At 54.8% G+C, this 13,164-nt stretch overlaps 1 protein-coding gene across 3 annotated transcripts; it reads right to left on the bottom strand.

The window, feature by feature from the left end:
* Window positions 1-4,600: 4,600 nt before the first annotated feature.
* Window positions 4,601-12,995, bottom strand: SLC2A8 (solute carrier family 2 member 8). Of its 3 annotated transcripts, XM_031677567.2 has the most exons (10): window positions 12,844-12,995; window positions 12,588-12,750; window positions 12,122-12,328; window positions 10,679-10,778; window positions 9,067-9,266; window positions 8,318-8,461; window positions 8,112-8,220; window positions 7,202-7,375; window positions 6,689-6,834; window positions 4,601-5,211 (listed from the first exon to the last, which is right to left on the bottom strand). In XM_031677567.2, the coding sequence occupies exons 1-10, from the start codon at window positions 12,897-12,899 to the stop codon at window positions 5,074-5,076; spliced, it is 1,437 nt and encodes a 478-aa protein (XP_031533427.2). In that variant the 5' UTR covers window positions 12,900-12,995; the 3' UTR covers window positions 4,601-5,073. The 3 variants fall into 3 exon arrangements, with proteins under 3 accessions (XP_031533427.2, XP_031533428.2, XP_072816243.1); XM_031677568.2 differs by lacking the exon at window positions 6,689-6,834 and having other exon boundaries at window positions 12,844-12,975; XM_072960142.1 differs by lacking the exon at window positions 12,588-12,750 and having other exon boundaries at window positions 12,844-12,935.
* Window positions 12,996-13,164: the final 169 nt, after the last annotated feature.

Raw genomic sequence — 13,164 nt, 5'->3', positions numbered from 1 at the left:
GAAGCTGTTCTCGGGGTGGGAGTGGGAGTTGGGCGGATGTTGGTTGGTAGCGCACATTTGTATCCTGAGCTGGGTAAAGCACAATTTCTGCTGCACCTGTCTTCTGGGGATGTTTCACGCTGCCCCACTTCACATGGTCCTGTGCCTGATGCTGCTGGGCAGGGCTCCTGGGGTAGATACAGGACTGTCGGCTGGGGCTGGTTCTTGGTCCCTGAAGCATCTTGTGTTCTGATGGGAGGGACTCAAGGGAATGTAAGGGGACCTCTGAAGACCCTGTGTGCCTACAGTCCTTGGCACCTGTAAGTAGGTGCTGCTAGCAATCAGAGGTGGTGGTATGGGTAGGAGTTGCTGAGGGAGTTGGGTAGGAAATAGAGTATAAGAGAAAAACCTGTAAAGATTTCAAATATCCCCTATGAAGCACCCCTCGGGCCTCACACCAGCCTTGCATGCAGCTCCCTATCTCCACCACAACCTGCCACCCTCACCTGCACAGCCTTACCACAACCAACAGCTAAACTGATTGAGCACTTATTCAGTGCCCTCCTCAGTTCTAAGTGCTTTACATAATCACCTCCTTTCATCCTCATAATAACCCCATGAGAAAGAGCGTCATTTTGCCCATTTTACAGATGAATAAATTGAGGCTTAGGGAGGTTAAGTGACTTCTCCAGGTCACACAGTCAGTGAGGAATACAATGAAAATTTGAACCAAGCCCAGAGTTCTGACCTACCACACTGCACTGGCTCCCAGCCTCTGGATTAGAGAGGAGAGAGGTCAAAGTAGGGTTGAAGCCACAGTGACGTTTCTTGCCCACATGTTTAACCATCTCCCTTGGAGGCTGGGGGCTTGGCCCTCCTCCACCTTCCCTTGGTCCTTTGCCAGCCCCCGTTTGCAGAGGCTGGGGATGGACAAGCAGGAGCTGGGAGCAGCCTTGCTTTAAGTGCCAGTCTTCCACCAGGTGGCTGAGAGTGGGTGGCCTGGGCAGAGACTGTGTTTCAGGGAGGGTCAGCCACTTGCCCAGGCCCTCTGTGTTTGTCATATTGAGTCCGATGTGCATGTGAGCAGCACAGGGGCCAAGGCTGTCCCAGTCATTCGACACCTAATTTGTGCCTGAACCTGCCTGAAGGTCCTGCTCCCTGGTCTTTGGTGCTGACTCACTGGGGACAGACTGAGATGGTGGGGAAGAGGCAGGCGCCTCCAAGACACAGCGAGTGCACGACCTTCTGGGGTGAAGTCTCACAGGGCGCACAGGCAGCTTTAACAAAGCACACCCCCTTCAACCAGCAATTACACCGCTAAGGTTTTACCCTAAGGAACCTGGTCGCCTGTCTCTGCACAGCTCTCTCTAGTTCTCCCTCCCTAACTCTGCATCTCCATCACCTCTGTATCAGTTTTCTAGGGCTAACAGAACAAATACCGGGGACCGAATGGCTGAAACAGCAGAAATTTACTTCACTGTTCCAGAAGCTGGAAGACCAAGATGAGGTGCTGGCCATGTTGGCTTGGTTTCTTCTGAGGCCCCTCCTTGCCTTGTAAATGGCCATCTTCTCCCTGTGTCTTCACATGGTCCTTCCTCTGTGAGTCTGTCCTAAACTTTTTTTTTTAAGAACACCAGTCAGATTAGGCCTCACCCTTATGAGCTCATTTTAGCTTAATTATCTCTTTAAAGGCCTTCTTTCCAAGCATAGTCACATTCTAAGGCACTGAGTGTTGGGAATTTAACATGAGTTTGGGAGGACCCAGTCCAGCCTGGAACAGCCTCCATGTTTATCTCCATTTCCATCGTCACCATCACCTCCACCTCTATTTTCTGTCTTGTCTCCTGCACCATCATTGTTCCGTTATCAACGCCATCTCTCATCTCTCCTCTAGTTCATCTCTGTTATCTCTTCTCTCATTTTTCTCTAAATCTAATCTACATAACAGTAGAATCAATATGCAAAAAAATTGGAAACAATCTACATGTGGAACAATGTGGGTTGATTTAAGTTCTGATATATTTATATGCCAAAATAATCCTAAATTCAACCAATATTTGAGCGCCTACTCTTTGCCCCACACCGTGACTTGAATGGCAAACAAATACTTCAGATTCATTAAGAGTGAAGAAATCTTCCATTTCAAGCTGGTGGACTGAAGTTACACACTTACCTCCTTTTCTCTTCCTCCAATTCCCACTGAAATGAAGGTGAAGGTGTAAAAAAAGGGGACAGAACCGAGAGAAGGAAGGTAAGGAGGGTAAACAGCGCTTTTGCAATTAACCCCTTAGTTCTTCACTCCTGAACGTGGACAGCCAGATCTCACTAGATATCCAAGACAGACCAGCGACGTAAGAGAGAAGGACCAGATAAACAACTAGACCCAGCTGATTCCAGAGGGAATCAGATTAGACAACTTTCACAAAATTAAAATATATAAGGAGTTCTGTTTATAATAGTGAATACTAAGTCTTTTTGAGGATGTGGAGCAACTGGAACTCTCCTCCACTCCTGGTGGGAATGCACAATGGTACAAGCAGTTTGGAAAACAATTTGGCAACTTCTTAAAACAGTTCAACATCAACTTACCATATGGCCTGTTATTCCCTCCACATAAAGACTTGCATGCACATGTCTATGGCAACTTTATTCATAACAGCCAAAAATTGGAACTAGTTCAAATGTCCAATGGACTACTACTCAGCAGCACAAAGAAATGAACCATGATGTATGCAGCAACCTGGACGAGCCTAAAAACACTAAGCTGAAGAAGCCGGACACAAAAGACTACAAACTATATGATTCCATTTTTTATGAAAGTTGAGAAAAGCTAAAACCATAGGGACAGAACACATCTGTGGTTGCCAGGGCCACAGCCGTACAAGGAGATTGCCTGCAAAGGGACGCGAGGGAACATTTTGAGGTGATGAAAATTTTCCTGTGTCTCAGCGGGGGAGAGTACAGCTCAGTGGTACAGCACATGCTTAGCAGACACAAGGTCCTGGGTTCAATCCCCAGTACCTCCTCTAAAAACAAATAGATAAATTGACCTAACTACCTCCCCCTCAAATTTAAAAAAATTTTAAAAAAATGCCCTATGTCTCTATTGTAGTGGTGGGTACATGGCTGTGTACATTTGACCTAAGTCATCAAACTTCATACCTACAGCTGTTGAATTTTATGGTATGTAAGTAATGCTTAATATATTTCATTTTTAAGGTGAAAATATGTATCCTCAGAGAAACCCAAAAGGCAATCCACCAAAAAGAAAAGTACAGGATGCTACAGAAAAGGAACAGGGAATAAGAGAATTTAAATGATTATCCAAACAGCAATCAAAAGAAAGCTGGGGTGGTTATACTGATATCAGACAAAGTAGACCTCATGACAAGGAATCTTACCAGGGATAAAGATGGTCATTCAAAATGATAAAGAACAAAGCAATCAGGAGACTGTAACTACCCTGAATGCGCAGGCACCTACTGGAGCCCCAAGGTGCATAAAGCAAAACCTGACAGAACTGCAAAGAGCAAAAGACGCACATTTACAGGTGGAGACTTTAACACCTCTCTCTCAGTTACTGATACAACAGGCGGACAGAAAGTCAGTAAGGATGTCAAAGACCTAAACCAAGCTACTGAACGACTTGATCTAATTGACATTTGCAGAACACTCCACCCAACAATGGCAGAATGCAGTTCACAACTCAGTGAGTGGACTTCAACGCAGGCACTAAGGTTGATGTGTGGTTATCAACATGAAGACGTGCCTGTATGTGGACGTGACCTCACTTCCAGAAGGTCCCAAGGCACCTGGATTTTGCTGCAGTTGAAAGCTGTCCTGTGTCTTACTTAGCACGTTTCACTGAAATCAGAGCAGCTACTGCAGGATCTTCCAGAAACTGAACCCAGGATCCTGCTCTCCCCACTGCTCTGCCCTGGACCACACTGCACTTCCACTCCTCTTCCCTCTGGTCTCATTACAAAGCTTTCTATAAGATGCCAAGGTGGGCACATGCCGGAACTGTGCAACCCGAGACATGAGTAAAACAGGTTGAGGAATGGGAGGTACGGTGCCTCACTTCCGTGCAGTGATGCTGGAAAGTGTGGATGTTGGGAGAGAGAGAGCTTTCCAGACAAATTCTCAACAGAGGTTCTGTCTGGAAAGGTGTAGGTGTGACTATTTTATTATTTATCTAAACAAAAGAGGTTAATATTTGTAAAGTGGTTATTAGGACAGTGCCTAGCAGATGGGTAACTGCTATAAAAATAGTATTAAATAAATCTGTGTTTTCCAATTTTTCTACAGTAAACTCATATTGTTATATAACAGATAGTAAAAGTGATTTGTAAAAGACTTCTTGCTCCATTAAAGTTGGTATAAAGAGAGGCTTCTTTTTTTGCAGCGGAACTCAAACAAGATTTGATGACTAATGATTCAGGAGACTGAGCTCAAGGAAGGAGCCAGAAATAACCTCTGAGTGCCAAAGGCAAGCCTGGCTGACCATGAGAAAGCAGACCCACGGATGTTCTTGGCAAGGCCCAGTTCACGGGAGGCCTAGTTTTACAGAAGGGACACGAAAATGCCCTTCTTGACTGCAGCCCACACAGAGGTCACGGCCTGATTTTGAGTCAAATCTTTATTAGGCAAAATTCCTTCCTGACAATGCAGCCACATGAGGATAAACCATGGGCCATCACCCAGCCTCCAAAAGCATCTTCTCCAGAAAACGAGCAACCAAGAGCCCCGCTTCTCCGCTGTCACTTTCGTGTCATGACAGAGACAGTGTGTGGAGGAATGGCTGCCGGACAGCAACGCACCTGCTCCCGAGCTGCAGGGCAGCAGAGGAACTGGACCGCGGGGCTGGGACCCTCAACCCTGTGCTTCCCTGGGCTGGGGAGAACTGGGCAGGAAGGAGGGACCCCAGAGGACAAGCCTCCAAGGTGCTGCAGTCCTGGATCCTGGCTCCCTGGGGACAGGCAGGGGTTCCAGGCTCCAGCTGAGGCTCAGTTTGGAGTCACGGGCAGGTCCCAGCTCCTCCGAGGCCCAGAGCCAGTCCAGCTAGGAGGGGTAGCCACTCACGGGAAGAGGCTGTCATCGGCCTTCAAAATGAGCTGTGATTTGCTCCAAAGTCTTTCCTTTGGTTTCAGGGACACAGGCCAGAGTGAAAAGGACACTGAAGATGCAGAAGGCAGAGGCCAGCCAGAAGGCACCGTAGGGCCTGAGCACCTCCTGCAGAGAGAGGAGAGAGGCTGCGTGTGGACGTGGCAGGTCAGGAGCCAAGGCCCTAGCCGGGCCAGCCCTGCACAGCCTCAGGGGAGTGGAAGAGGATATGGTGCAGCCATCCAGATGCCTTGGCTGAGCTCTGTCCAAGGCACGTTGTGTGGCTGACGATACTGAGGCTCACTGTGTTGAAGTGACTGCCGCCAGGTCAGAGACCCACTATCAGGGGTCTGACTCCAGGGCCACAGACCTCCCCTCTGCACTCAGCTTTGGCCCTGCCTCTGTGGTCCCCACCCCCTGAGGAGTCTCTCTTCTTGGTGCTGGACGAAATGGGCGAGCTATCAATAGGTGGAGATGGGGCCGTGGGAGCACACAGGGGCACTCAGGGCCCTTGGCAGTGGAGGGAAGAGTGAGTGATTCCCTTTGGTCAGAGCCTGTCCACCCTCCCAGCCCAGCTCCAGTGACCTCCCCGGTGCCAGAACCAAAGGCTGCTCCTTTCTCAGCTCCTCTTCCTCTGGGACCTGGTGACCCCACTCTCCTGCCCTGAAGCCCTTCTCCTGGCCTCTCTGTACACCTCTGGGTCACTCTTAGGTCCTTTGCCACCTTCCCCCTCCTTTACTGTCAGTCTCCTCCAAGCTTACCGCAAGTCATTTCCACCCCCAGGCCTCTGCCCTGGTCTCCCTGCTGTGTCCCCTGGGGCAGCCCTGCCTGAGCAGGCCCAGGCCCTGCAGAGTCCGGGCCAGCCCCAAGCATCCATGCCTCCCATGACCTGCCTCTCTTTGCCCCAGCCCAGCCTCCAGGTGGTTCATTCTCCTACCATTGTCCCCTGTCATAAAGGGGACCCTGTCCGTCTCACTCATTGCTCCTCTGGCACCCTGATCAGGCTGGATGTGACCTGGGGGGATGAATGACTAACAAACGGCCTGACTCTCTGTGCCAGAACTGACCCTCTGATTGGATGGGAAGCCCTGAGCCAGGGACCGTGTCTGTGTCAGTCCATTCATGAGAAGGTAGCAAAATGTGGAAATGAACCGATACTCCCGTCAACCCTGAGGGGAAGGTACTGTCACCCTTCTCCATCTTCAGCCAAGGAAGCTGGCATAGAGGAAGGAGAGCAGCACACCCCAGGTCACAGTGGGGAGGTGGCCAAGGTGGGGTTGGAGTCCAGGCCTGTTGACACCAAAGCCAGAGTTATTCTCACACAGCCCTGCTTCTCCCGTGTCTCCAAAGTCCAATGGTGGAGCTCAGCCCGGCTGTCCTTCCACCCAGACAACCTGGAGGCTCCTAAGTGGTCACAGCCTGGGTTCCTTGCCACCCTTGCCTGTCTGCTTACCCTCACCCCTGAGCAAGATGGCGGTGTCGCAGGATGGTGGGGCCTCAGCCTGCACGTGAGGCCACTGACCCTGAGTCTTTTGTAACAAGAGTAATTCTTAAAAGCACTTCTCTGTTGACTGTGTGACGGGAGGCCATCAGGGCCAGCACTCACCATGAGGCTGCTGAACTCTTTTGTCACCAGGAAGGCCATGAGCCAGTTGGTGAGGACGCAGACACCGGTGGCCACGCCCTTGACGTGCAGAGGGAAGATCTCAGACATGAGGAGCCAGGGAATGGGCCCCCAGCCCACAGCGAAGCCTACGGGAGCAAGACAGACGTCAGGGCCCACGAGGCTGGACCCCTCGGCTCGCCGTAGGCACGCTGGGCTGCAGCCGTGCGGGGCAGCCTGGCTGTGGGCTGAGGGGGCCTGGGTTCCAGCCTGGGCCCACCAGCTCAGCGCCTCACTGTACAGAATGGGATAAGGATGGGGCCTGCTTGGAGGGGGGGTGGTTGGAGCTAAGTGAAAGGAGCAGAAAAGGGCTTAGCTTGGTGCCTGGTACACGGTCAGAGCTACAAATGCAGAGGTGAGGCTGGCTAGGCCCGGACTCACTGGGAGCCGCAGGGACCTGGTGGTGACAGGGCGTCCCCATGAGCCCCTGCTCAGCCTGCCCATGGGCCCCCTCACCAGCGATGAAGAGGCACATGCTGCCCACCGCCAGCCAGGCCAGCCCCACGCTGGCATCAGTGGGCTCCATGGAGACGGGCGTCAAGAGGTCCACGTGTGAGGAGTTGCTGGGGCCATCCTGGGTCAGCTTGAAGTAGGCGCCAAAGGCACTGGTGCTGAACACCATGACCACACCTGCAGGCGGAGGGCAGTGGGCAGGGCGGGGCAAGCGGGCCACAGTGCGCACACGAGCACTCGGGCTGGGGTCTCTCAGTGCAGCATGGCCTGGACACCTCTGAGAAGGGCAGCCAGCAGGGCTCTGACTGGGCAGCACCCACCCCAGCGCTGACAGCCCCGGCTTAGACCTCAAACCTCAGCCAACTCCAAGGAGGCCCCGGCAGCAGACCCTCCCTGGCCTGAGGGAGCAGGGGCAGTCACAGCAGCAGCAGCACGATTTTCAGACCCACTTCCCCAGTAGCACCCAGGGCTGCTGGGCCCAGCGGCATGGAGGGCCTCGCTTGGGTCATCTCCCAGTCCTCCCAAGGGCCCAAACTGCCCCCACTTCACAGGGGGGAAACTGGCTCAGAGAGGTAAAGTCACTTGCCCAAAGATGACAAGCTTCTGAGCCACTTCACCCCTGGGCCCCGATTCCTCGTCGTCAGCTGGGGCCCTGAGGGCACCTTCTCCTAGGTACAGTGCAGAGGTTCAGGCACAATGCAGGGATGCCATTAGCACAGGCCTGGTCTGCAGCGAGCGCCCAGGGAGAGCTCTAGTTAAGTCCTGGCCTCCTCCTCAGGGACGCTCAGCGGTTGTCCTCTTCCCGCAACGCGGTGACCTCAGCAAAGACCCTCCAGCCTCTGGCGGGGAGCTTGGCCTGGGCCACCCCACTTGCTGAGGCTGAGAGGGCTGAGTCTCCACCCCTGGGCCTCACCTGACAAGGCCAGGAGCAGCCTCCGCCCCGCCCTGTCCATGACGAGGGCTGCTATGGCCGTGAATAGCACCTGGATGACGCCCACGACAACCGAGGCCAGGCTGCTGTCCTGCGGAAGGGCCGAGGCGGGTCAGGCAAAGACCCTGGGATTGGATCCCTCCCATGCAGCATCCAGATGAGGCAGGCTGGGGCAGAGGCCTCTTTACCTTGAACTTGGCCTCCTCAAAGATGCTCTCTGCATAGAACATGACAGCGTTGATGCCTGACAGCTGCTGGAAGGCCATCAGTGAAACACCGATGATGAAGGGCTTGTAGATGCCAGGACGCCGCAGCTGCACCAGGCGGAAGCCCTGCCCAGACAGAGACCGGGCATCAGTGCTCTCTCCCCCTGTCCCCAGGCTTTGAGCCCATCATCCTAAGGCCTGGTGAAGGGAGGGAGCCTGTTTCTTGTCCTGACCCCACCTGGGCCTTGGGTTCAAAGACAGGTCCCCATCTGTAAGGTGACAAGATCCTCACCTCCCCACCACCACCACCAGGCATGGGCTGTGACTCCCATTTTACAGATGAAGAGACTAAGGCTTAAAGAAGGGAAGGTCACACACTAGGTAAGTGGCAGAGACTCAATCTTCTCCCCTTCCCTACAACTTCCTGTTTAAAAATTCCGAGTCCTCAAGTCTGCACCGGCACTTCCCTCTGACCTGGCCTGGCCTTTCTCTTCCTGGGACAGTAAGGTTAAGGCTCAGGCTTTCCCAGGGTTGTCCAGCCAAGGAGTGGGGCTTGAGTGGGCCTCTGCTTGCCTGCACACAGGACCGCACCCCCAACTCACCCCCGTGTGTGTGCGCAGTTGAGCACACAAGCGTGCAGCCTTGGGGACAGGCTGGGTTGACCTCGCCTGGCTGCAAAGGGGCGATATTTCATTGTCCCGTCCCGCCAGCTCTGGCTCCTGGCCCCTCACCTGGTGCTCAGCCCTGACAGGGGGCTCTTCCCAGCCCTGCTCGGAGCCCCACAGGAACTGCATGGCGGCCATGGCTTCCTGGCGCTTGTGCTGAGTCAGCAAGAAGCGAGGGGTCTCGGGCATGCAGCACATGAGCAGCAGCATGAAGGAGGGGGGCACACAGCCCAGCACGGCCAGCCAGCGCCACTCGAGGACCCAGCCTGGTTTGGAGCGGGGGGGTGTCAGACATCAGAGCTGGGTGAACCAGCCTGAACCTTCTCCAGGAGTGTGTTCCCCTCAGCCAACCCCAGGGTCTCAACTAGAGGGTGGGGACCTCACTACCTTTGCACGACCACCCTCCTGTTCGTTATTGATACTGTTATTACTGTTGTTAAGTGTTGTAGAAACGACGGGAGGTGATCAGTGAATATTTATGTGGCTATTAAAGGATGAGGCTCTCGCCGTGCACCCACGTCGTACATGGCACCACTTGTCTAAAAGGTAGGGTGGGAGAATAAATATGTGAGTCCTCCCACATGCACAGACTCTCTGGAAGGCCACCAAGAAGCAGGCAAGGCTGGCTCCTCCAGAGAGGAAGAGGACAGAGTGGGGAAGACTTTTCACTGGACACCAATCAAAACTCATGGAACTGGATCAATGAAAGTGCAGATTATGATGACCTGGGGCTAATTCTATGGATGTATCCACACTCATGTGTCTGTCCATGGCAGGGGCTTTGGCACACTACTGGCACCAAGGCAGCGAGAGTGCTGGCAGAACTCTGAATTGGAGTCAGGAAGGTAAATAGGTGAAAATGAAAGACCACAGACCTGCGTGTTGTCCACTCTGAAGAACCAGAGGGCACACGCCCCAAGCTCTGCCATGGCCCATCAGGCCCTGAACCCCCATCCCCACCACAGTCCTCAGTCCATCCTTGACAATTCTCTTAAGAACTGCTGCCAGGCACTTTTCACAGTATCACTTAACTTAATCCCTCAGCAGCTTTGGACTAGGTAGGGTTATCTCCACTTAAAGACAGGGACATTGAGGCTACCAGGGATGGTGTGACTAAGCCAAGGTCACACAACTAGGAAGTAGCAGAGTCCCCTGACCTTGGACTGTCAGATCTGAAGCCTGCCCTCTTTCTGTCCCAGTTCTGGTGAAAAATGTCTGCCTCTGGAAGATTCCTCATGTTGGTCCCAGCTCTGACCCTTGGGTCCCTGGAACCTGCCTCCTTCAGGCTGCAAATCCAGTACTGATACTTCTGAGGGAGACATGCTTGGGCCCTCCAACCTCCTGGGCTAAAGATTTTGGGGTGCCCCACCAACCCCCAGAATCCTGTTTGGCATTGCAGTGAGGTACTGGCCTAACCAGCCAGTGCTCCCCACACTCCTGGACTGGGCTTCTGCTGTGGGAAGGCGAGGACGTCACATCCTCCAGCTCCCCCTAGAACCTGGTCACAAGACCCACACAACCCAGGGCCTCAGGGAGGTGGTCTAGGAACCTGGCATCTTGGGCAGTGGCTGTGTGACCTCGGGTACGTCTCTTGACTTCTCTAAACTTCAGTTTCATATCTGTAAAACGGCCACACAGCCATTACCAGGCATCAAAAGAGGTAACATGGAAACTATACCTGCCAGGTAGGCTAGGAGGATGCCTATGACCACCATCAGCTGCACACAGGAGCCGAGCAGTCCCCGCACTTCGGGGTAGGCAATTTCGGAGATATAGACCTGTTGACAATTAAGATGAGATGCAAAGCCTCAGCCATTCACAGCTGAGGAGAGCCTCGACTGGGGCAGCTGCAGGCCCCGTGGGCCCCTAATCGCAGGACCCTGGTTAGCAGAGCCCTCCCCACACCTCCCTGGCCCCTACCAAGTGATCCGCAGCAGGTGTTTAAAGGGTACGTACATGGCTGCTGTGTGTGTGGTGGGGAGAGGGCACAGAGCTTTCCAAACTCATTTACTTGTGTGCATACCCTTGACAGAATGTAGATTCTGACGCTGTGGGTCTGGGGTCCAAGATTCTGTCTTTCTAACTAGCTCCAGGTGACACCCAGGCTGCTGGCCCAAGGACCATTCTGTGAGTGGTATCCTTGGAGTGAAAGCAGGAACTCTGCACCTCAATTGCTACCAGTGGCTCCTCTGGGCTCAGGAAGCCAGAAAGCCCTTGCCCACGCTTCTAAGTTATTCCATACCTTATGCCCATGACTAAGACAGCTGTGTTTTTGCCTAGTAAAAAAATAAAGTAAAATAAAATCTAATCTAGCTGCTGCCTGTTGCCCAGCAAATGCAGGTGAAAGGAGGGGTAGGTGCAAAAGGATGGACTCTGAGCTACTGCTTTCAATCTGGACCAGGTTAGGGTGTGTGCAGTTCGCTGATCACCCAGTAACCCCAGCTGCCAGGGTCCAAGACCCTCCACAGGCCGTGCCAGGGCCAGGGCTGTATGTGCAGAGTCTCACTGAATCCTCACAACCACAGCACGAGGTAATGCCATTATTCCCATTTTACAAGGGAGAAAACTGAGGCGCAGAGGGTTGCTCTGCCCTGGTAAGTGGCTGAGACAGGATTTCACCCAGATGTGCACAGCTCCAAAGTCAGCCTGGCCAGTGCTGGGTCAGGAGATGGTGGGAGAGCAGGGGAAGCAGCTGGAGGACTGGTTTGTGAGCAGTGAAGGGGAGCGGCAGGTCCCAGCAGCCTTTGCCCCTGAGGACAAACCAGAACAGGATTTTCCTGCTAAACTGTAGTCAGTGGTCTGAATGACAAGAGGGATGTAAGCCACACTGTGAGACTTCTGTTGACCATTCACAGATGCCATATTACTTGTGGAGCAGAGAGGCCCTGTTAAGTGGCACAGTCCTGGGTTCGAGTAATAGCTTCACAATCTGACTAGCTGTGCCTCCACAAAGGACTTCAGGTTTCTTAAGCTCACTTCGTCTGTAAACGGACTATAACAATGGCTCTTTCCAAGCCCATTTCGAGTGCAAGGAAGATGAAGCAGGGAAGGGGCAGGTGCTACGCACCCAGGAGGCCGCAGCCAGGGAGAACCAGGCCTCGAGGCTGGGGGACACACTCACCGGAGCCACTAGCGAGGCAATGCCACAGGCCAGGCCCGTGAGGAGGCGGCCTCCGAGCAGCATCCACACGTTCTGAGCCGCGGTGATGACGGCAAAGCCGGTCACGAAGGGTACGGTGCAGAGCAGGAGGCTCAGCTTGCGCCCGGCGAGGTCTACGAGCCAGCCACCCAGTACGCCCCCCGCCGCGGCGCCCAGGGTCACGATGGCCTGGGGGCAGGGCGATCGCGGGCTGAGGAGGGGGCGCCAGGGCGCCGCGGCCCAACCTCGCCCTCCACCCCACCCTCAGAGGTCTTGGGCCGGGGGAGGGGAAGAGGATGGGCGACCCCTGGCAGGGCAGCCGGGACGCACTCGGCGGAGGGTCTCAGTGCCCTCCTGAAGCAAGGCACGGGGAGGGTCCCAGGGCCCATCTTAGGGGTGGGCGGAGGAAGGTCCCGGGGAGGGCTGGAGGGTGAGCCCGAGGCCTCACCCCGAACCAGGAGGCGGCGGCGGCATCGAGGCGCGGGGCTGGGGGCGCGGCGCGCCGCAGGCTCGGAATGGCCGGGGAGCTGTAGCCGAGGGCGAAGCCGAAGCTGAGCGGGCCCAGGGCAGCGGCGAAGGCGGCGAGGAAGACGCGGCGGCTGCGGGGAGCGCTGCGAGAACAGGGCAGTCGGTGAGCGGCGGGGCCCGGGCGCAGTGGAGGGGAGAGGCCGCGTCCCCAGGCCCGGTTCCCACTGCTCGCTCACCTGCCGCCCGGGGGCCGCAGGAGCGGCTGGGTCTCCTCCTGGTCCTCAGGCGTCATATCCGCAGCCAACGCTTGCTGGGTCAGCTCTGCTGCCTAAACTGCCGCGAGTCCCGCGAGCGCGGCCGGCACCAACCCCTCAGGCCAGAGCCAGCCAATGGACGGTGAGGGGCGGCTCTGGGGCGGGATCGGCGGTGTGGGAGCAGCCAATGGGAAAGCAAGGCGGGGTTAACGTCTGTGCTAGGAGCCGCCCTTCAAGTCAAGGTGGACCAATGGAAGCAAAAAGCCGGTAGGGGACGCGCAGTGGAACCGCCCCTAAAACAGA

Source organism: Vicugna pacos, chromosome 4 (assembly GCF_048564905.1).
Source record: "Vicugna pacos chromosome 4, VicPac4, whole genome shotgun sequence".
Taxonomy (NCBI): Eukaryota; Metazoa; Chordata; class Mammalia; order Artiodactyla; family Camelidae; genus Vicugna; species Vicugna pacos.
The sequence above is the reverse complement of the archived record's forward strand: the minus strand, read 5'-3'. Positions and strand labels throughout refer to the sequence as shown.